Consider the following 21386-nt stretch of genomic DNA (forward strand, 5'->3'; position numbering starts at 1 on the left):
GGCGGGCCGGGGCCGAGGGTCGCCGCCGGGCTTGCTGGGAGTCGTAGTTCCGGGCTGCTCTCCGGCGGAAAAGCAGGGGGGCCGGAGGGGGCGGGGCGAGAGTCGGGTCACGTGGTGTGGCCGCGGGGGCCGCCGGGATGTGTAGTCCGCGGGACTCTGGCTTGAGCATGGCCGCCGTGAGGATGATGACCCGGAGCCGGAGCTGGGGGCCGGGGGCCGCACCGCGGCGGGGTGGGGAGGAGGCGGCTCCGCTCCAGAGGCGGGAGGCGGCTGCAGGTACCCTCGCGCCCGCATCGGGGCATGGGGAGAGGCGATGGAAGGAGCCTGCCGGGGCCGGCGGCTGGGAATCCGAGTCGCCCCCACGTGGGGCTCTGGCTCCCACCCTGTTCCCTGTGCCCAGGACGCAGGGGGCAGGGGTCGGTCCACACGGACCGCGTCCCGGTACCCGCCCGGGGATGCTGCACTCGTGCCAGGCTTCTGGGGGCAGGCCAGCCTTGCTCTCCTGGCTGCTTCCCGCGGGATGGGGGGCCTGGTGCCCAGTCCTCGCCCCCGCTTGAGGGAGCCCCAGGGGGGGACCGGGAAAGGGCAAGCCGTTCTGTGTGTTGTGCAGGCGTGAAGGACCTGGCTGTACAGGACTGGGGGGGCGGTAGCCAGACCCACAGGGCCCCTGCACCCTGTCCTTCAGGACACCGGAGGGGGACTCCTTAGGCACCCAACCAACCCTAGCCCGGGACACAGCTCCATCCTGAGGGAAGCAGGGCGAGGGGAATAAGCAGATGGCAGCGCGCGCTGGGTAGGCAGGAGCCCTGAGGCTGGGATGAGTTTGGAGTTCGTCGGAAGTACAAGAAGTCAAAGAGGAGTTTTAAACAGACGTGACACAATCTGATTTGGGCTGTAAGACTTGCTGTCTGGCACCGTGTGGGAGCTAGATGGGGGAGGCACCCCTTCCTCCTGTTGGTAGAGCCGTCCTGTGCCGACTCAGACTCGGTCAGGAGGGCAGTGGCATCGGGAAAGCTGACCTGCCCCCGAAGCACCCGCAGCTGTAGCAGATGATGGATGGTCATTGAATGGATGACGAAGGGAGAGGGCAGGCAGGGCAGCACCCACCCCCACCCCCACCCCCACCTGTGGCCCCTGCTGAATGGCACATTTTTGCAGAAGGAAAGAAAAACCCTAGCCTTGCAAAGCGTCAGCGGAAGACACAGAAACTGAAGGTGGCCTACGAAGCCCCAGGTCACGAGAAAGGAGAGAGCCACAAAGCCCTGGAGGCACTAGGCTGGGAGCCCCAGGACTGGCGGCAGCAGCTGGAGAATATCCGCACCATGAGGAGTGGGAAGGACGCCCCCGTGGACTGGCTGGGGGTTGAGCACTGCCATGACCCCAGCGCTCCCCCAAAGGTAGGCAGGGGCCGCACCTGCCTGGTGACTCCCTTCTGGACCAGACACATGCCTCCTCTGAGGCCTCTGGCTGCGCACAGCCTGACCCGTGGCAGCCCTTGGCTGGCACCCGAAAGGAAGGCAGGCAGTGAAAGGAAGGCAGGCAGCGTGTTGAGGGGAAGCGCCTGAGGCCCCGAGCAGGGAGCAGCATCACCTGCTCGGCAGGTGAAGACTGCCTGCAGCTTGGGGTTTCGTGCTCTGCCTTCTGCCAGCAGAGTCCTGACACACCAGGAGTCTTCGTAATGTTTCCTGAGAGAGAGCTCCTTACACTTCACTGGCTTGGAGCGTGGCCTTTAGACCAACTTGATCCTAATCCCAGCCCCACTAGCTGGGACCTGGGTGCACGGACTTCTTTGGGGGTCAGTTTGTGTGTAAGTTGTGGCCTTATCCACGGCGCACAGCAATCACGGTGGGAGGCGCTGGCTGTCAAGCATGGCGATGATACATTTACGTCTCCAGGTGATCTTTGTAAGGCAGGTACTGTTATCCTCCCCATGTTATGTAGGAAAAAAAAGCAAAACAAGCCCAGGCTGGACGCCTTACACAGTGCGTTGGCCAGAGTGGCTGGGAGGCTGTCATTTGTTGGCCAGGGTCATGGGTAGAGGTGGTCTAGGGTTTGGCTGGGGCCTGGCCCACACTGAGCTACCTAGGACCTGTCACTGCCCTGGTTCCGGTCACTGTGCCAACAGGTGCAGAGGTACCAGGTGCTACTGTCACTGATGCTCTCCAGCCAAACCAAAGACCAGGTGACAGCAGGCGCCATGCAGCGACTGCGCGCTCACGGCCTGACAGTGGACAGCATCCTACAGACAGATGACGCCACGCTGGGCTCGCTCATCTACCCCGTAGGCTTCTGGAGGGTGAGCCCACTGGCCTGGGAAAGATGTCAGGAGGCTGATGGGAGGCCGTGGGGTACAGGAGGCCAGGGGTGCCTCTTAGGCCACAGGGACCCGGATGTGAGCTCCCAGTGGAGCCCCCTGCCCCTCTGGCCAGCACACGGGGCCAGGACCATTGGGCCTCCCTCCTTGGCCTTTCCTGTTTGCAGCCCACCCCTTCCTTCCTCCACCTCCCCACCCGGCTGACTGGCGCTTCCTTTCCTCCCTGAGGCTGCCCACCGCCTTTCCCTTTGTTTACTCCGGGCCTCCCTGGAGTGCGTCACCCCCTCCCTCTGGAGCCCCAACGGGCCACAGAGCGCTGGGTGGCGAATAGGCGGGTCCGCTGAAGGCGGCCGGGCGGGTGCGGCTGCTTCCCCTTGGTACTAGCGTGGGCTGCAGTTTGTCAAATGGGTTTTAAATAGCCCTCTCCGCTTGGGCACGGAGTGGGAACCACCCAGCTGGCCTGGCGGCTGGTGGGGGAGCCCCAGGCTCCAGCCTGCCTTCCTGAAGGTCCAGGTGCTGCTGAGCTCAGCTCCTGGCACGGCTGGCCTCTGGGGGAATGATGGGGCAGGGCACCTGAGCTACACCCCACACACGGGTCACAGGTGCAGGCCCGCATCAGGCCTCCCCAGTCTCTGCTGCCCTCGGCTCACCCCCAACTCCTAGGGAGACAGGGGCACACAGGTACCACTGAGTGTGTCGTTAGCAGGTGATGGGCAGCTCTGGACACCTGTGGGTTTCCCTTGGGACTCACGTCCTCCGGTAGGGCTACACCATTCACCTCTGGGGCCGACCACCCCTCTCCATCTTTCAGAGCAAGGTAAAGTACATCAAGCAGACCAGTGCCATCCTGCAGCAGCGCTACGGCGGGGACATCCCAGCATCTGTGGCAGAGCTGGTGGCACTGCCCGGCGTGGGGCCCAAGATGGCACACCTGGCCATGGCGGTGGCCTGGGGCACTGTGTCAGGCATCGGTGAGTGGCATCCACACTGTTGGAGGGCAGGGCTGGCCACATCTGTGACCCCAGGTCTGCTCCCCCACAATTTAGCTCAAAGGGTCAGAAAGATGTTTCCAGCACTGAGGTAGGCCTGGCCCACCCATGGATGAGGGCTAAGGGGAGGAGTTCCCATCTGCCGAGCACCTACTGTGCACTGGGCTCTGGGAGAGGCCCTGGGCATGGACTCAAGGCCTGTGCTGTGCAGGAAGAAAGATGTTGAGCAAATAACTGCTGTGAGGTAGAAGCGTTTGTGCGGGGGCGGGGTGGGTGGTCGTGCATGGCAGTGTCAGAGCTGAAGAGTAAGGGTGGGCTGGCCAGGCTAAGAGGTAGAAGTGCCACCCAGGCGGGAGGAACAGCGTCTGCAAAGCCAGCAGGTGGGAAAAAGAGCCAGTAGAAGAAGTCTCAAGAATGAGCATAGGCTGGTGGGGGAGACAGTAAAGGCAGGGGGACCCCAAGGGAGGAGGAGCTGGGGGGAGCCCCTTCCAGAATCCATTTCCTGACAGTGGTGGTGTCTCTGAAGACGGACCCTGGATCAGGGGGCTGCTTCGTCAGACCTTTGCTCAGATTTGAGCTTCCGCGGCCACACGGCGGCAGGCCTGGCCAGCGCAGAGACCAGGGCCTGAGCCACAGCCTCTGCGCCCACCTGGTGCTCCTGCTGCCGGAGCTGCAAGAGGGCAGAGACTCCCCAGCACTTCCCCTGGTCCTAAAGCCTCTGCTCCCTGGGGTGGGGACCCTTCGCGTGGGCAGGGGGCAGCCAGGGGCTGAGGGGCCCCGCCGTGAAGCCGGGCTGGAACCCAGCGGCCCGGAGACCGCGGTGGGCCTGGAGACCGCGGTGGGCCTGGCGGTGGGCCGGGACAGAGCTTGCCCTCCCCTCCCCCACCCGCAGCCGCCAGCCTCTTGCCAGCCCCAAGGCGTGGATACTTGAGCTTATCTGGTGGCTGTCCTCGGCTGCCCGAGGCCTGAGTCCCAGGAGGGGTCTGGAAGGTCTGTGGGGGAAGGGCCCACAGCCCCGGGAACAGGACTTTGGCGACAGCAGACACACAGGAGGGGAGTCCGATTGTCCCCCTTTCTGGATGTCTGCGGGCGCTCAGTTAGCAGCCCAGGGCTGTGGCCACAGCAGCCAGTGTCAGCACTGCCATCCCGTCCCAGCCGAGTGACTGAGAGGCAAGGTGCTTGCTCTCTGAGCTTCGGCCTCCAGGCTGGGAACGTATGCAGGGCGGGCAGAGCCTTCCTGGAGCTGCCCGCGGGAGCCTCCCGGTGTGGGGAGGCCCTGGGCCGGGCCTCTGGGTGGCAGGACGGAGCTGAGGCTTGGTAACCACTGTGGGTGCCCCCACCCTGTGTCCCCAGGGCACCCCCGGTCAGTGTCTGGGGAGGGAGCAGGTTCAGGACTCCATCTCTCTTCTGGAGGAGGCCCCCGTGAGCAGGTGCCAGGCCGAGCCCTGGGGTGGCCGGCCCAGGGGAGCTGGGACCCTGCCCCCACTAGGTGACAGCTGCAGCTGGCCGGCCCATCCTCCCTGTGCTGTCCCTGACCATGCGGCAGTCGGTGCAGTGTCCTCAAGGTGGCCCGCTGGACCCAGCCCTGAGACCCGGCCTGGCACAGCTGGCACCTGGGCCGGGAGCTGCCGCTGCTGCCTGCCCCCCAGCTGCAGGACCTGAGGCCTCTGGCTCAGCTGCTGCCCCGCTCTCTGCAGTTCGGGGCCCTCTGGAAACCGGGGGGTGGGAGGAGGGGACCCTGGGCCTGGGCTCGGGGCTGTGGGCAGGGAGCCACCTGGTAAGCACGCTCTGTGATGACCCGGTGCCGCCTCCACCAGCGGTGGACACACATGTGCACAGAATCGCCAACAGACTCAGGTGGACCAGGACCACGACCACGTCCCCAGAGAAGACGCGCGCTGCCCTGGAGGAGTGGCTGCCCCGGTGCGACAGGGTGGGGGGCTGGTGGGGCTCTCCTCTGTGTCCCTCCCACACTGACCTCCCTGCCCTTCACAGGGAGCTGTGGGGTGAGATCAACGGACTGTTGGTGGGCTTCGGCCAGCAGACATGTCTGCCCGTACGCCCTCGCTGCGGGGCCTGCCTCAACCGCAGCCTGTGCCCCGCCGCACAGAGCCCCTGACGCCCGCGCCTGCCCCCGCCTGCCCCCGCCGGAGAGCCGCAGCCTGTCTGTAATAAACCCTGGGAGTTGTTTGCATCGGGGTCTGGCTGAATCTTCCCTGGGGTGCGGGGCAGGCCGGGAGCACGTGCGTGACTGCGTGTGGCCCCGTGCTCATGTGAACGGGGCTGCCTGGGAGCCCAGGCTGGGGACGTGACCATGTGGGCTAGGGGTGGGGGTGGTGAACATGCGGGAGTCTGGGACAGAGCTGGACCGTGGGAGCCAGCTGCAGCCAGCTGTTAGGAAGGCCGCTGGAGACCTGGGCGGCTGGGCTGGGAACCCAGATGGACACTCCCTCCTGCACCCTGAGGGCTCTCGGCGCCAGGAGGCCCCACCCTGAGGCCACGGAGCCACCTGGCCTCCAGCGCAACACCATTAGCCCCAGGCTGGGCGCCCCAGGGCGTGAGACCTGCCCTGTGTGTCCCCGCGGGTGGGCGGAGGTGGGAGGGGGTTGCGGGGGGGAGGGGGAGAGCAGAGCTGAGGGGTCAGGCCAGCCCCCTGGATGGAGTGGGATGGGGCTCTGCTTCCAGCGGCTTCTGCCTCCCTGCCCAGACCACGGGTCCCCCCACCACGAGGGCTCAGGAAGGGCAGAGGCGGCCAGGGGTCTGAGGAAGGCCTGTTTATTCGGAGGGCGCGCATGCGCTATGGCTTACAGGGCAGACAGCGGTGTCCGTGGGGTCAGGGCCAGGAAGAGAGAATGGGTGCGGTCCCCTGGGGGCAGGCTCTCCCACACCACACTCCCCCTGCCTGGGGACTAGAGGCCCGTCCAGAGGCCTCCGTCTTCAGGCAACCCAGGGCCTCCATCCTCGGCCCCTCCAGCCCAGGCCCTGCGGCCCAGACCACCAGTTCAGCAGGGATGTGGGGGCCTGCAAGGGGCCCCTCTACAGCAGGGAGGAGGCCGAGGGGCAGCTCCTCCAGCCACAGCGGGCCTCCCCCGGAGCCCCCACAAACCACAGCCTGGCCCCACTGTTTCTGTCCCTGGAAGTGCCCGGGGCTCCCACCTGGGACGGCTGCTGCTGAGGGGTGGGGAGGAAATGGTTTGCAGAGAAAGGTTTGTTTTATTGCAATTACTTAGAGAGGCGTCCTACGGGGGTGGAGGTGGAGGCGGGGGCGGGACTCTGGTATTAAGTGGAAACATGTGTGGAATTGGAGCTCTTTTTTTTTTTTTTTTTCTTTTTCTTGTTTTTGGAAGAAAAGCAAAAACACAAATTCCTTTAAGTCAGCAGCCTGGGCAGAGCGGCAAGGGCCGAGCCCACAGTCACCACTGCCTCTCCCTGTCCCTCTCTAGCCTCGGGGCCCCCTCTCCCCCATCCAGCACCCTGCAGGTGGGGGGTGCAGGACGGGGCTCACGGGGGCGCACGCTGGCTCCTGGTGGTGCTGGGACCAGCACGGCGTCCGGGGGTGAGGAGGTCCCCTCTGGCCCACCGAGGCGTGGGGACCTGCGGGCTGGGCCCGGGGCCGAGCGGGGGAGGCCGGGTCACCGGCAAACAGGCAGGGAGGGGCTCAGAAGTTGCTGAAGATCTCGCGCTTCCGGTTCCAGTCCATCTGTGGCGCCCGCTTGTTGACCCGGGTGGCTCTCGCCTTCTCCTTGGCTTCGGCCGCCGTGGGGCTCAGGTGGAGGCCGCTCTCCTGAAAGGGGTCACGCTTCCAGGTGTTGCTGTCCTGGGGGCAGGCAGAGTGGGCAGGCGGCCAGTGTGAGCCTGGGAGGCAGCTCTCCGCAGAGGCCGGCTGGTGGGGCTGGGGCAGCAGGCCCGGGGCTTCCTGGAGGCGGTGACCCCACTGCCCAGGCTGCCAGCCACACCAACACCCACCCCGGCCTCTTTCCACCCTCCCCCATGTGTGGGCACTGCAGTGAGGCGGGCGGGCACTCGCTACCTCAGTGTCCTTGTCTAAGCCAGGCAGATCACTTCGGGACGAACACGCTGAGCCACCGTTCAGCTAGGAAAGCAAGGACACGGTGTGGCTGCAGGGCCCGTGCCCGGGAGCCGCCAGTGCCCACGCAGACGCTCGTGCACACACATCAGAGCCGCATTCATTCTTCTGTCTGGCAGTAGGCACCGAGCCTGGGCAGGAGCCGCGGGTGCTGCCAAGGGCGGGGAGCCTGCCCCCCGCCTGCTCACTACGGAATCACCCCCATGAGCATCACTTGGGGTGAAGCCGGGACCGCCTCCCGAGGAGTGACGCAGCATGACTGCAGCTCACCCGCCAGCAGCCTCGTGGGGCGGGGGCGGGGCTGACCCAGGCAGGACCCGGAGTGGCTGGCAGGATTGGGTCTCGCTATCACACCCACACAGGGAGATCTTGAGGTGGGGGCACGGGCAGGTCTGGGGATCCCTAGAGGGGCCCCAACAGGCTCCTGAGTCCACCCTGTCCATTCCCACCCTCTCACCTGGGCAGGGCTGGTCCCATTGGTGACTGGTGATAGCAGTGGACCTGTGGGGACAGCGTGTCGGTGGCTGGCCAACCCCCCATGCCACCCCGTCCCCAGCCCCAGGCAGCAGCCCACCTTCCACGTGCTCCTCAGTAGGTGTGACCCGTAGCCGCTTGAAGTGCTCATCCGTTTCGGGGTCCACCACCAGCAGCCGGGCCTCGTCCTCCTGCGCCTTGATGCTGGCGACCACCTCTGCGTGGCGCAGCCCCTCCACATTCTGCCCATTCACCTGCCAGCAGCAGCGTGAGGTCAACCTGGCCCGAGGTCAGGCCCCCGCAGGCCCCTCGAGCCACCCAGCCAGGCGTGGCATCAAATATTCATCAATGTTGTCACCAGCCGTGGCAGGAAGAGGAATGCCAGCTCAAGTTCCCAGCATCTCTCCCCAGCAAGGACCTTGCTGCCCAGACACACCCGGGGCACACAAGCCAGACACACACATGGAGGGACACGGGCCAGACACACATCGGGGCACACGAGCCCAGAAACACACCCCAGGGGCACACGGGCCAGACACACACATGGAGGGACACGGGCCCAGACACACACCCGGGGGCACACGAGCCCAGACACACACCCCAGGGCACATAGGCCAGACACACACATGGAGCGACACGGGCCAGACACACACCCCAGGGGCACACGGGCCAGACACACACATGGAGGGACACAGGCCCAGACACACACCTGGGGCACACGAACCAGACACACCCGGGGGCACACGAGCCAGACACACACATGGAGGGACACGGGCCCAGACACACACCTGGGGCACACGGGCCAGACACACACCCGGGGCACACGGGCCAGACACACACCCCAGGGGCACACAAGCCAGATACACACATGGAGGGACACGGGCCCAGACACACACCTGGGGCACACGAGCCAGACACACACATGGAGGGACACGGGCCCAGACACACACATGGAGGGACACAGACCCAGACACACACCCGGGGCACACGGACCAGACACACTCAGGGGCACACGGGCCAGACACACACACTCAGGGGCACACGGGCCAGACACACACCCCAGGGCACATGGGCCAGACACACACCCTGGGGGCACACAAGCCAGACACACACATGGAGGGACATGGCCCAGACACACACCCGGGGCGACACGGGTCCAGACACACACCTCAGGGCACAAAGGCCAGACACACACCCCAGGGGCACACAAGCCAGATACACACATGGAGGGACACAGACCCAGACACACACCCCATGGGCACACGAGCCAGACACACACATGGAGGGACACGGGCCCAGACACACACACCTCTCATGGGGCCCCCAGCACCCCAAAGCCTCCACAACAGGTACCTCGATGAGTCTGTCCTGGGCGCGGAGGCCAGAGTGAGCGGCAGGCGAGCCTGGGTCCACGGAGCGGATGTACTGTCCCGGCCGGGACTTGTCACTGTGCAGGTTGAACCCGTAACCTTGGGGGCCCTTTCTCAGGTGGCAGAGCCGAGGGCGTAGCTCCCTGGGGGGCCCACCGACATCCTGCAGGCGCATGAGACCAGGCTCAGCACTGATCTCCAGCCCCCAAGCCTCCCCCACCCCGCCCCCCATCTGCAGCTGCAGTGGACGCAAGCTGGAGGGAACCCTAATTCCAGGCTCTACATTCCCCCGCCAGGCAGCCCCAGCTCACAGGACAAACGCTGTACCCGTGCCTGGGTGGACCCCCTTAGGCCGCCTGTGCCCAAGCTCCAGCTGCAGGTTCTGGAGCAAAGCCTCACTCTCCAAACCCAAAACCAACTTGAGGTGGGACTAGGGGCTTGACAGGGGTGCTGACAGGATCCGCTCAAGGGCAGCGCTGAGCACAGGCCGGGGTCCTAGGGGCAGCCAGGCGTCCTGGGCCCGCTGGCCCTGCGGGGGCACCCCTCGCCACCTCCCTCCTCCGAGTGTGAGGCTGACGTTTGTTTTTTCTCCCAGTGGCCTCCATAGGGCTGGTGGCAGCAGGCTGTGTTTGCTTTCACATTCCAGAGCAAGCTGGAGCCACCCCCACCCGCACAGGGCCCAGCGGCGGGGTGCACAGGCTGGAGCCGGGCCGGAGCCCAGCGAGGAGGCCACGGGTATGCCCACCCTCCCTGCCAGAGCACAGAGGTCCCCGACGCCCCGAGCGTCCCCCCATCCACAGGCCAGGGCCTCGCCTCACTTTACCTCCAGCATCCTGCAGCAGGGCTCTGGGGCAGGGGCCGGCGGGCAGGGGCCAGGCCCCGGGCCCCCTCCCAGCCGCAGCCCGGGTAGTGAGCAGAGCGCCCAGCAGCCGCGGAGCGGGTGCTCAGTTACACGGGGCGGTGGCTGGAGGCGGGCGGCGGCGGCTCGGATTGCCCGGGCTGCTGGGGATGTGGGGGCGCGTGCAGGTGAGCGTGTGCGGCGTGGGGGTGCTCCTGAAGCCCTCCCTCCCCCGGTCCACCTCGCCCTCGCCCTCGCCCTCGCCCTCAGGGAAAGTCTCCGGCACCTGCCCCTCAGCTCCTCAGCTCGGGCCACCCCCTGGCCGCTCCCAGCCGCCCCCCCAAGCTCCGTCCACACCCCCAATCTGACCACGAGGGCCCTGGCCTGCTAGCCGGCCGGGCCGGGGACCCAAGCACATCTTTTCTTGCAGGGCCTCCCACTGTCCAGAATGCCCCTCCTCTGGGGTCCCTTCCCTGACCCCCGAAGCCACGCAGACACGCCCTTGGGATCCCTGCCACAGGCCCCCACCCAGCCCCGTAAGCCCAGGAACTCAGGGGACAGGGCTCCTGCCCCTCAGTGTCCCAGGGGTTCGGCAACATGGGCTGAACGGATGGGTGTGAGACCCCCAAAGTTCTCCCCCCACCCCATAGAGACTCATCCCCTCTCCCTGACACTCCTGGGGGCCCAGGCTTGGGGGCCCACTCCCCGCCCTGATGTGCCTCTCGGATACAGGCTGCCAGAGCAGGGATCGGCAGACAAGCCCCGGTTGGCAGAGGTGCGTGGGCACAGACACAAGACTCCAAACGTATGCTCACAAACACGCTACACGGCAACACGCGGAGACACACGCGTTGGAGAGGACAGCACCCTGGCGCTGAGCTGTCCAGACTCTTCTCACGCCCTCCACAATGACCTCTTAGGCGGGTCTCTCAAGGCCCCCAAACAGGAAGCAGGACTGTGGGAGTATCCGGGGAGGCCGTGAGGCCAGGCTGAAGTCACATCCGGGTTTGGGACCATCCTGGCCATCCCCCTGCCTCAACCCAGTCCGGCCGCGGCTCAGCACAGCGGCCAGGAGGCTTCTCTGCTGAAAATTCCTCTCCTGCTGATCAGCACCCAAGGACCACCGTCCCTAGCACCAGATGCTCACCTCGAGAAGCTAAGACACACGGGGGGGGGGGGGGGGGGGGGGGCAGGCAGCGTGGAGAGGCCCAGAGCAGCAGTGGGTCAGGAGGGGGCGCACACAGGCCCAGCGCATTGCTCACATTCCTCGCTCCCTGCTCTGGCTCGGAGCACTTCCTGCCGCCTCCCAGCCAGGCCTTCGGGCTCCCACGGGCTCCCAGCCGGGCAGCCCAGAGCTGGACAAGCCCCGGTCTCACAGCTGAGCCCTTGACCAGACAAAGAAGCTGGCATGGGGGTACCCAGGGAGCCGGGCTGTGCCCCCCCAGATGGTGACTCACCAGCCCTGGCAGAGAAAGGCCCCCATTGTTGCTCAGGGTCCAGCCTGCTTTCAACAGGGTCACTGGGGTGTCCCAAATCCCATCTCCTGACCCTGGGGACATGGGCTAAGCCAGCAACTGGGGTCCTCATTGCCCACACTGCCCCCACCCAGCCTGACCTGCACAAGTGCCCAGGATGGTCTCTGTGGAGGGGCTCCTGGGGCCGGGGCCGGCGTTGTGGCATCCCCAGAGCGGGCCATGGGACACACGAAAGAAGTGGCAGGCAAGGAGCGTCCAGCTGGAGTGGCCTGAAGTCTCCAGCCAGCCCTGGCCACCACCCCATTTATCTACCTCCCACTGTGGCCCTGGCTCCCCAGGGATGGGTGGGGACGGGGGGGCTGAGTCACTTTGGGGAGCAGGGTGGTGGCTGAGTCCCCCTCCCCTGCTCAGGCCCCGGCTAGGCACCCCCTACTGGCTAGGTTTCAGTCCCAAGAAAGGAAGGAAGGAAGCTGCTGGAAGGCCCTGCCCTGCTCCCAGGACCCGGGGCTGGGGAGACAGAGAGGCGAGGGAGGGGCACGAGAGGGGACCCTGGTGCCAGAACACAAGACAGTCCTGCTGGGGCTCCCAGAGCCCTCGGGCAGCTACAGGCCCGTATTCCAGGTGGTCACCCCTGCAGGACTCTCACCCACTCCCTCATCAGGCCCCACGGGCCTCTAGGACGGGGGTGGGGGCCCAGGGTCTGGCACCACATCGCAGCCCTGGCGTGGCAAGCTGCCCCGTCTGCTTAGGGGCTGTCCCCTACCGTCACTGTCAGGACCAGCTGCATTGCAGCTGCAGCCTCTCCAGCCTGGTCTGGCCTGGGGCTGAGTCACCACTGATGAGGACCCTATAGCACCTCCATGGGAGGGGCCAGCTGGCATATCAGGGTTGTCCCCAGCCCCACCTCCCACATCCCAGCTGGGACAGAGGAGAATAAGCCCAGAGGACACAAGGGCCCTGACTCCCGGCTTGGCCCTTACTTCCCACGGGGCCCTGCATCCCACACCGAAGCAAACCCCGTGCCCCCCACCTAGTGGTCCTGCCCCTGCAGCTCTGCTAGAGCATGGCCCCCCTGCAGGCACCACCCTCATAGGCACCCGACGGCCAGTCCGGCCAGTCCCTTCTGTGGAGCTCGGCTGAGGCCTGGCTCTTCCTTCTGACCCTCTGAGCCCAGCCAATGGGACACGGGGTCCCCAGCCAGGAGGGAGGGGGTAGATCCCGTCCCCTGGGCCTCCCCAGACCTTCTGGAGTCCCTGTCCCCAGGTCAGCCCCTACCACAGAGCCCCTGCCAGTCGGGCCCCACTTTGTTCCTCTAAAAATACGCCCAGAGGAAGCCCCCTCCTAAGGCTTCCTGCTGCTCCCAGAGCCTGAAATAGCAGAGGGGGAAGGTCCCACCCCAGGACAAGGTGCCTGAGCACCCCACCCTCCAGATAAGCCCCGAGGGCGGATTTTTCCACAGGAAGGTGAACTCAGCGTTTGTGTCTAAATCAATGGACAAAAAGCCTAGGGGGGAAGGGCACTTCCTCCACGAGCTAAGACGCCTGCGAAGGACCAGGGCTCTACGCCGCAGGACCCCGAGCGCCTCAGCCCAGCACCACCTTGGAGCCACACAGCTGACCCGATGCTCCTCACTCGGGCCCTGGCCACCCCAAGGGGCTTTCGGGCCCAGAGAACGCATCCTGAGAGTTCATGCCCAGGCCAGCGCCCAGGATGCCATCCCACCTGAAATACCACCTGCCCCCAGGGCAGTCCCCAGACGCGCGCACTCCCAGGCTTCAGCTCTCACGCGGGCACTGGCGTTGGGCCAGTGGTTCTGAGGGGGATCGGGGAAACCCCTGGGATGGAATCCTTCAGAGAGGCTTCAAGAGGACCGAACAACCAGGCGCCCGGGGGGCTTGGTTGAGTGCCCGACTCTCGGTTTCAACTCAGGTCACGATCTCGTGGGTAGTGAGACCGAGCCCCACACCAAGCCTCCCCACAACGAACCCCAAGTCAGGCTCCACGCCCAGAGGGGAGTCTGCTTGGGGACTGTCTCCCTCTGCCCCTCCCAGTGCTCGGGCACGTTCTCTCTCTCTCTCTAATAAAATAAGTAAATCTTTAAAAAAAGAGGGTGCAGAACAAGCTCTTCCTGTTGGCCTCCCCCAAGTAGGAAGTCCTGCTACCCAGAAGTGGGTAGAGTAGCGCACACACACATACACACACGCACACATTTATTCCAGCTCTCTGGCCTGGGGTGGATGCAGGAAGGGAGAAGTACCCCAAGCTGAGGACCCAGCTGAGTGTCCCAGCCACCCCCCACCACGCGCTGCGCACAGCGAGGGACCAGCCCTATCTCCAAAGGACAAGCAGGCTCCTCAGACAGACCGACACCTGCCCCTGCACAATCCGTCCCGGGAGGTCCCAGCAGACCCCTCCCACTTCCCTCAGCCCCGGTTGGCCTCCTCCAGTCGGCCTCGGCCTCGTCCGAGTGCCTTCTCCTAGGCCGAGCGCCCTCTCCTAGGCTGAGCACCCTCTCCTAGGTCCAGCAGCTCTCACGGGCTTTCTGGGGAGAAGGGAGGGGGATGGGGCCAGGACCAGAGCCGGGCTGCCCTGAGTCCACCTGGCTTAGAACACCAGCTGAGGGCCGAAAGAGTGGCCCCAAGTAGCCAAGAGGGTAGTCGCCAGAGGCCCTGTGAGGCAGAAGAGATGGAGACAGAGACTTCTGGAGGTGACCAGAGCAGGAGACTGCCTGTCCCCAAGAGGCGGGCACGGAGGTTCTGGGAGAAGCCAGGGTGTCCCTCTGCGCAGCCTGCCGTACCTTCTGGCCCGCCTCGGAGCTGAGGTTGCTTGCACGTGCCCAGTCCGGCTTCGGCTCCCAGGGGTCATGGGTGGGCGGAAGCCCTCGCTGGGCCATCTCCTCTGTGCAGGTCAGCTGCCGCCGGCGGAGCTCCTCGTCCGTCTCTTTGTCCACCACCAGCAGCCGAGTCTGTCCTTCCACAGCCTTGATTCTCTGCACCACCTGGGCCGGGCAGGTGGGGAAGGAGGCAGGTCAGCCGTCAGCACTCGGGGCAGCACATGGACAGTGGCACTGCCCAGGCCTGGCCCAGGATCGCGGACAGGCGGTTGGCCTACCAGGGGTGGGCGGCTGGACCGAGAGGCCCGCGGGCCCCGCCCCCCACCCCCAGGGCTGCGGCCGCTCCCTCCCTCTTCACCCAGGGCTCCTGACACAGGGCGGCAAGGGCTACAGGGTCACTGCAGGGACTGGCCTCAGTCCAGGGTCTTGTCCGGGAGAGGCCGGGAGGCTGGGGGAGGCAGCTGGTCTGGAAGATGGTGTGCGGCCAAGCCTCGGGTTCTCAGTGTGTGAGCGTGTGAGCGTGTGTGCACATGTGCATGTGCGTGCATGTGCGTGCGTGTGCGCACGGCTGTGTGTGCTGCGTGCAGCCATCTGTGTCGGGGTCTGTGTCTCAGTCTGGGTGAGGGAGCGAGGGGTCTCTCTAGGTCCCAGTCTGGGTGTGGCTGCGCTCCCTGCCGTTCTTCTCCGTCATCAAGTGTGGATGTCTAAACCCCTGCCTCCGGGTCTCCCGTTTGCCTCTAGACCACGAACACCTGTGCCTGGTTCCTGTGGCGTGGCACCTGCTCAGGCACCACACGCGACCTGGTGAGCAGGGTCCAGACTGGCAGGGGGAGGCCACCTGTGGGACAAGTGTGGCCTTGGGGTCATCTGCCTGTCTGTGCCGGGTCTGTGAAGTCTCTAGAGCACGTGGGTGACCATGGAGCACGCATGTCAGGGTGCACCCTGCAGGGAGGAGCAGCCGTGCCCACTGGGCATTGGGGTAGGAAGGACAAGACCCCCGCCCCCACCACGTCTTGGGGGAGGGTGGAGAGGGCCCCCATCAGCCGCTCGGCAGAAGCTGTCAACAGATAGGAGAGTGAGAACCAGGCTGTCCTCCCGGTGGCCCTCCCCTGCCCCCCCCCGCTTGGTGAGAGCCAAGGAGGACCCTAGCTCCCTGCTGCTTCCTGGCTGTGGGACCCAGGCTAGACACCTGATATCTGAAAGTATCAGTTTCCTCATCTGTAAAATGGGAGCTGGAACTCCTGGACTAGGAGGCAAAGGTGCCAGCACCCACCTCCTCCCTCCTGAGACAGTGGGGCTCTGTGTGTTAAACCAGCACCTGGGGTCCTGGGAGAAACAGGTGCTCCCGGGGTAAGGGTGGCTGTGACCATTAAACTAAGGCCAGGTGCCACTCTGCCAGCCCCTCCCTGTGGTCAGTCAGGTCAACACCTCTGGCCCACACCCCACCCTCCTTCAGCAAACAGCTTTTTCCAATTGACACTTTAGGTGGAAGACGGAAAGAAGGCAGACAGATGGATAGACAGGGGCCGCAGGGGTGGAAGCAGGAGGGCAGCTGCCGGTCCGGCCAAGAACCAGTTTACGGGTCTCTAGGTCCCAGGGCTGGCCACGCAGACAGGCCACAGGCTCACGGGGGCTGGGGAGGACACAGAGATCCCTGAGCAGAAGGGGTGGGGGGAGGCTGGATTCAAGCCACTGGGAGATAGTCCCCAGGGAGCAGAACCTGCAGCGCAAACCCCGCCCTCCCTCTGCAAGGGGCAGGGGACCGTGGCAGTGGCCCCTGCAGGGCCAGGCAGCCTCCAAGGGGAGCAATGTGCTGCCCCCAGCAGCGACTCTGAGACACCCAGCCAGCGTCAGCCAGGACACACATTAGCACATAGGCCTGCCAACACACATTGGTGACTACACGTAGGCAGGCATGCACACACACACACACACCCAGGCATGCAGACCTGTATATTCACACACACACACACACACACACACACACAGAGTCCGGCATACATACAGAGCCTCGCTCACATGCACCCATCCCCGCATGCAGATCTGTCCACACACGTGCACACACCCAGGGGCGTGGACCTGTATATTCACACGCACAGTCCAGCCCCTGCACACATGAGCACGCACACGCATTCCCTGACACGGGCACCTACAGGTGTGCCCTTACCGTGACGCCCCTCAGGGACACCCCGGCAGATGCGTGCAGCCGAAGGGGACCCCCAGGGGGACTTTACACACCCGTACCCAGCTGGGGACACAAGCACGTGTGTACGCACACGGGAAAGCACCCAGGGCCGCCAAGGCACGGAGACGCCGCCCCCCCCTCCGCCCCCCGCCAAGGCGCCTGCCGCCTCCGCTCCGCGCACACGAGGCCTGGGCAGGACTGAGTGCCAGGGCCCAGCCAGGAGCCGCAGTGCGGGCCCTCCCGCCGGGCTGCCCTGCGCTGCGGAGCCAGCCGCCCGGGTGGGGGCGACGGAGGAGACCGGGCCGCCGACCCCGCGCAGCCCCCGCCGGCCCCCGAGGAGCCCCGCGCCCCCGCCGCGCGCCGAGGCCCGCGCGCAGGGGCCGCCCCGGGAGGGCACCCACCTGGTGGTGCGTCTCGCCCTCCACGTTGACGCCGTTGACCTCGACCAGCCGGTCCCCCGCGCGCAGCGCAGCCGCCTCGGCCGGCGAGCCGGGCTCCACGCGCCGGATGAACTGGCCGCGGCGGCCCTTCTCGCCGTGCAGGTGGAAGCCGTAGCCGTGCTCCCCGCGCACCAGGCGGCACAGGCGCGGCCGCAGCGGCTCCGCGGCTGCCATGGCGCCGGCGGCCCCCCGGCCCACCGCGGACCGGCCACGGCGCCCACGCCCGCGGGGCAGGCACGGGGCGCGGGGGGCGGCACGGAGGACCTGGCGGCGCCCTCGGCGGCTCCCGCTCGGCTCCCGTCGCCTCGGGCTCGGGCTCGGGCTCGGCTGCGGCGCCGCCTCCGCGCCGCCCCTTCCCCGCCTCCTCCGCGGGGCCGCCCCCGCCCCGAGGCCCGGCGTGCCTGGCCCTGCCCTCCGGGGCGCCCCGCCAAGCCCGGGGACTGGGGGGGGGGGGGGGGGGGGCGGGGCCCAGGGACCCCTCTGCCCCGCCCTGCTCCGGGCAGCCTCCCCGCGCCGCCGCCTTTGCCTCCTAGTCCACCAACATGTATTGAGCACCTACTGTGTGCGGTCGCGAGGCGGGCTCTCGCAGGGGCCGGAGGGAAGGAAAAAATGTCACAGCTCTGCCCAGCACCCTTGGGAACACGCCCTCCCCCCACCACGCTGTCCCCCTATCTGGATCCCTCCTGCACTCAGAGCGGCCCTTGGCCCCACACAGTCCCAAGATGGTCCACGAGGCAAAAAGGGGAGTTTGGGAGTTACAAGGTAGCACCCCCATATTCTAGGGGACTCCGCGGCTCTCCCCGGGAGACCTATGGTGCCTATCTGTGCCCGGGTTTATTAAACACAACCCCCTCCCCCACGCACACCTCTCTGTGCCAGGGCCCCTCACCTGTGCCCCTGCTCATCCCAGAGATGAAATGTACCCTGGACTTTGGCCTCTGCCCTCTGGCTTGTGATCAATGCTCACAGAAGCTGTTCCCATGAGCTGAGGTGGGGGTGGCGGTGATCCCCCTCTGCCCCTCCCTCCATCCTTCTCCTCCCCTAGCATCTAGCCATGCTCAGCGTGAGTTCCCCTTCCCCCAACCCGACAAGAATGGCAGGAGAAAATCTGGTTAAACTCCGTTGTGCCTCTGAGTACACTTTCTCTAGAACATCCCTAGAGTGCTCAGGCCATTTTGCAAATCAAGAAACTGAGCTCTAGGGAGATCCCTGGGTGGCTCCGGGTTGAGCGCCTGCCTTCAGCTCAGGGCGTGATCCTGGAGACCCAGGAATAAATAAAATCTTAAAAAAAAAAAAAAAAAAAAAGAAAAAAAGAAAGCAAGAAACTGAGCTCTAGAGAGTCAAGGTTCCCCAGTTCCTCATAGGCACCTCTGTGAGATTCCAAGTCCACACTTTATTTACCATGGGGCTCTTTCTCAGCCTCAGATACAGGAAGACAGCTGACCTGTGGTCTCCCCCTCAGCCTGACCAGCCCCATGGGGGCAGAAGCAGGCTCAGCTCAGGTCCCTTCCTTGCTGCTCCTTCTCCCCTCTCCAGTGCCCTCAGTCTGGGCGCCCAGCCCCCGCCGAAGCACTGGGCTCTCCTCCGGGCAGCCTCCTGGGCCGCAGCCCCTTGGGTGTCCACACCCTGGCTGCTGCCCCTAAAAGCCACTTAAGCCAAGGCTGTATGGCTGCTTCCCCACCCCCACTTTTACGTTCGTGGCTGAGGCTGCCATAGGCTCCTGCCTAGCTGGCCGCCTCCATCTGTCTGTTTGCCTGTCCAGAGGCTGCCTGTCTGGCCTGTGACTGCCTTTCTGGACCCAAGCTGGTGCTGCTGATCCTGGAAGCTGTGAGGATGGGTGTGGCAGTGAGGTCTAACATATACCCCACATGGGGCTTCCAGGTTACCCCATAGCAACCAAGACCAGCCAGGCCCTGCCAGGATGAGGGAGTCCAGGGAGGTAGTTGATGGGAGACCCGCAGGCTGGGAATAGAGAAGCTAGGAACCCCCTGCCCAGGAGCCCCCCAGGCTGGGGGTAGAGAAGCTAGGAGACCCTGGTCCTCCAGGTCAGGAGCCTTGGAGATTCCACCCTCCTCCTCTATAGGACAGGCACTCCCAAGATCAGCCTCAGCCAGTCTGTGAAGACCGATGGGAGCAGAACACGGCTGGAGGGAGGGGTAACCGGGGGCATGTGGTCATAAAGGGGCCAGGAACACGGCATCAGAGCACAGCAAAGGATGCCCCAAAGTGAAAAAGGAGCTGAAGAAGTACCATAGAAGGTAACAGAGTAACACAGGCAGCCTGAGACAGTGAGAAGGGGGGTAGGCGACAGCCACAGAATCAGGCAGCTGGGAGAAGAGCAAGTACATTCCCAAGGGAGAGCGGGAATGGGTGAGAGGGAACTGGGTCAGTGTGGACGAGCAGAGGCCGGGGAAGCTAACCCAGCGGGTCTCCTGTGCAAACTCCCAGGCCCTTCCTGCAGCCTCAGGCTGAGATCCGAGTGAGAGGCAGAGAAACAGGCAGAGGGAACAGCATGGACCAGGGCCCAAAAGAGCAGACGGGAAGGTGCTCAGGGGCTGTAAGTCGTTTGGGGCGGCAGGGCAAAGGGCCCCGAGGAGGTGATCAGCGAGGCCAGGTGGCAGGTGACCCCCACCCCCAACCCACCCCCTATGACCTAGCCCGGTTCCTGCCACCTTGTGACACAGGGGAAGTAGACCTTTCCAGGCTTCCCTCTCCTAGGCTGTCAGAGGGTCCACCTGCGGTGGGAGGCCCGGTGCTCCCTTGGCGGGAGGGGCCCTTCCTCTGAGCTGGGACCCCACCGAGCTGCAGCGCCCCGGCCATGGGCGGAGCCTGGCCTAGGCGAGGACTCCGGGTGCAGCAGCGGGGCGGAGGCCTGCTCTCCGGCCCCGGGAAGGGTTGGGGCCCGTCTGTGGGGTGGAGCCATGAGCTCGACACCCGGGTAATGGCCCGGAGCTTCCCGGGCCGGCGCCGCCTCCCTAATGGGCATTAATGGCCCCACGGGATGACGGGGTCTCGCTTATGGCCTCCTCCATCAGACTACACCAGGCCTCTCCTCAGAGCCCGAAAGTGGGGCAGGCAGGACCAGCGCGACGGAAACACAGCACGACGCCAGGAGCCAACAGGCAGAGAGAAGCGGAGCGCCGCGGACCACCGAGGGAGGCGGTGCAGGAACCCGCCTGCCCGCGCCGGCCCCGCCCGCGCCGGCCCCGCCCGCGCCGGCCCCGCCCGCTCCAGGCCGCGGGCGCCGAGGGGCGTGCAGCCCCAGAGAGCAGCCGCGCGGCGCCGCCTGCCGGTTCTCAGTGGAATTGCTTCGTCCGGGGGCTGGCCCAGACCCCGCGGCTCTGACTCGGGTGGGGACTGGGGTGAGGCCGGCGCCCTAGGGCTGCCTGCACTGCAGGGGCACAGGGGTTCCGTCAAGCTGGTAGGCAGAGAAGCCGAGCCTCTGCCAAGTCCCTTGTCGTCCCTGCTCTTTCCTTGGACCTGGCACCCACCTCCCTGGACTGGGGTATCACCAGGCCACGTGAAATCTAGCGCTTAGCACCAAGTGCTCCAGTGCTGACCAAACATATGCCGACCACTTAGCACCCGGCGCTGGAAATATCACTCAAATCCTTGGAAACGGGGATTGGTATGCTTTGGTAAGGGCAGGCCCAGAGCTGGCATGGCCCCGAGGAGGGCATTTCACATGGCCTGGAGTCCTGGGTGGACCATGGGGCTGTTCTGGAATCTGCCCAGAGTTCCTGCAGTCTGTGTGGGGAAGGGCAAGGAGCAATGAGGCTGGGGGGCAGGGCAGCCCTGTGGCCCACCCCAGAGCATGGATTTTGTGCCATTCGTGGTGGAGAGTCCTTGAGGTGTTGTGCACTGGAAGTGAGGCCGGGGCACCCATGATTTGAAAGGCCAAGTTTGGCGGGAAGCAGAAACAGGAATGGACTTGGAATGCAGAGAATGGAATGAGTAACCTGTGGCCACCTGTTCCCTCAGTGCAGAGCCTGGAATCAGAGTCAGTAAATCCAGGGGTCAGTCCATAAGTATTGGGAGGGCAGAGCAAAAAAGAGCGCCCACATTAGGGGAGAACATAGGGAGAAGGATGCCCCCAGGAGTCGAGCAGGAATTGCTAGTAAGTAGAAATGGGGCTTCTTCCAGAGGCCAAGAAGAACGTGGGGGCTGGTTCCATGTGGGTATCTGGAAGCTAGCCAGCTCAACAGGCCCGGGGCCACCCCTCCTCCAGTCCTTGCTGGGTGCCCTCATGGGAAGACCTTGCCACATGGCCAAGGGAGGGCCCCAAGGAGTCAGAGCCCATGCTGAAGAGGGTCAACCAGGAAGCAGAAGGGTGGAGGGGCCCAGACTCTGTAAGGGGGCCACGTGGAGGGAGGTGCTTATT

General features: G+C 65.4%; 2 protein-coding genes and 1 long non-coding RNA gene across 17 annotated transcripts; 2 read left to right on the forward strand and 1 right to left on the reverse strand.

Moving 5' to 3' along the window:
- The first annotated feature begins 129 nt into the window (after nt 1-129).
- NTHL1 (nth like DNA glycosylase 1) lies at nt 130-5621 on the forward strand. 9 transcript variants are annotated; one of them, XM_025416960.3, is made up of 6 exons: nt 130-276; nt 1159-1397; nt 2126-2296; nt 3126-3285; nt 5121-5226; nt 5299-5497. In XM_025416960.3, the coding sequence occupies exons 1-6, from the start codon at nt 138-140 to the stop codon at nt 5420-5422; spliced, it is 939 nt and encodes a 312-aa protein (XP_025272745.1). In that variant the 5' UTR covers nt 130-137; the 3' UTR covers nt 5423-5497. The 9 variants fall into 9 exon arrangements, with proteins under 9 accessions (XP_025272745.1, XP_035573299.1, XP_048967461.1 ...); XM_035717406.2 differs by having other exon boundaries at nt 1162-1397; XM_049111504.1 differs by lacking the exon at nt 5121-5226 and having other exon boundaries at nt 5299-5621.
- A 441-nt stretch (nt 5622-6062) lies between these two features.
- On the reverse strand, nt 6063-17281 carry SLC9A3R2 (SLC9A3 regulator 2). Of its 7 annotated transcripts, none has more exons than XM_025416964.3 (7): nt 16967-17281; nt 14345-14545; nt 9218-9397; nt 7965-8118; nt 7848-7891; nt 7334-7396; nt 6063-7120 (listed from the first exon to the last, which is right to left on the reverse strand). In XM_025416964.3, the coding sequence occupies exons 1-7, from the start codon at nt 17177-17179 to the stop codon at nt 6962-6964; spliced, it is 1014 nt and encodes a 337-aa protein (XP_025272749.1). In that variant the 5' UTR covers nt 17180-17281; the 3' UTR covers nt 6063-6961. The 7 variants fall into 7 exon arrangements, with proteins under 7 accessions (XP_025272749.1, XP_025272748.1, XP_025272750.1 ...); XM_025416963.2 differs by having other exon boundaries at nt 7331-7396; nt 16967-17194; XM_025416965.2 differs by lacking the exon at nt 7334-7396 and having other exon boundaries at nt 16967-17194.
- Nucleotides 17282-18988: 1707 nt separating this feature from the next.
- On the forward strand, nt 18989-20594 carry LOC112640549 (uncharacterized). The gene is made up of 3 exons (XR_003124090.3): nt 18989-19263; nt 19454-19562; nt 20041-20594. It is a non-coding gene; the product is annotated as an uncharacterized LOC112640549 (long non-coding RNA).
- Nucleotides 20595-21386: the final 792 nt, after the last annotated feature.

The sequence above is a fragment of the Canis lupus genome, chromosome 6, assembly GCF_003254725.2.
Source record: "Canis lupus dingo isolate Sandy chromosome 6, ASM325472v2, whole genome shotgun sequence".
Taxonomy (NCBI): domain Eukaryota; kingdom Metazoa; phylum Chordata; class Mammalia; order Carnivora; family Canidae; genus Canis; species Canis lupus.

Excerpts from the sequence above, each read along its gene's own strand:
- SLC9A3R2 (XM_049111508.1), bottom strand. The coding sequence starts at position 17,179 with ATGGCAGCCGCGGAGCCGCTGCGGCCGCGCCTGTGCCGCCTGGTGCGC. Across the intron at positions 14,546-16,966 it reads AGGGCGAGACGCACCACCAG|GTGGTGCAGAGAATCAAGGC; the intron begins GTGGGTGCCCTC and ends TGCCCGGCCCAG. Across the intron at positions 9,398-14,344 it reads GCTCCGAGGCGGGCCAGAAG|GATGTCGGTGGGCCCCCCAG; the intron begins GTACGGCAGGCT and ends ATGCGCCTGCAG.
- NTHL1 (XM_049111502.1), top strand. The coding sequence starts at position 138 with ATGTGTAGTCCGCGGGACTCTGGCTTGAGCATGGCCGCCGTGAGGATG. Across the intron at positions 277-1,158 it reads GAGGCGGGAGGCGGCTGCAG|AAGGAAAGAAAAACCCTAGC; the intron begins GTACCCTCGCGC and ends ACATTTTTGCAG. Across the intron at positions 2,297-3,125 it reads ACCCCGTAGGCTTCTGGAGG|AGCAAGGTAAAGTACATCAA; the intron begins GTGAGCCCACTG and ends TCCATCTTTCAG.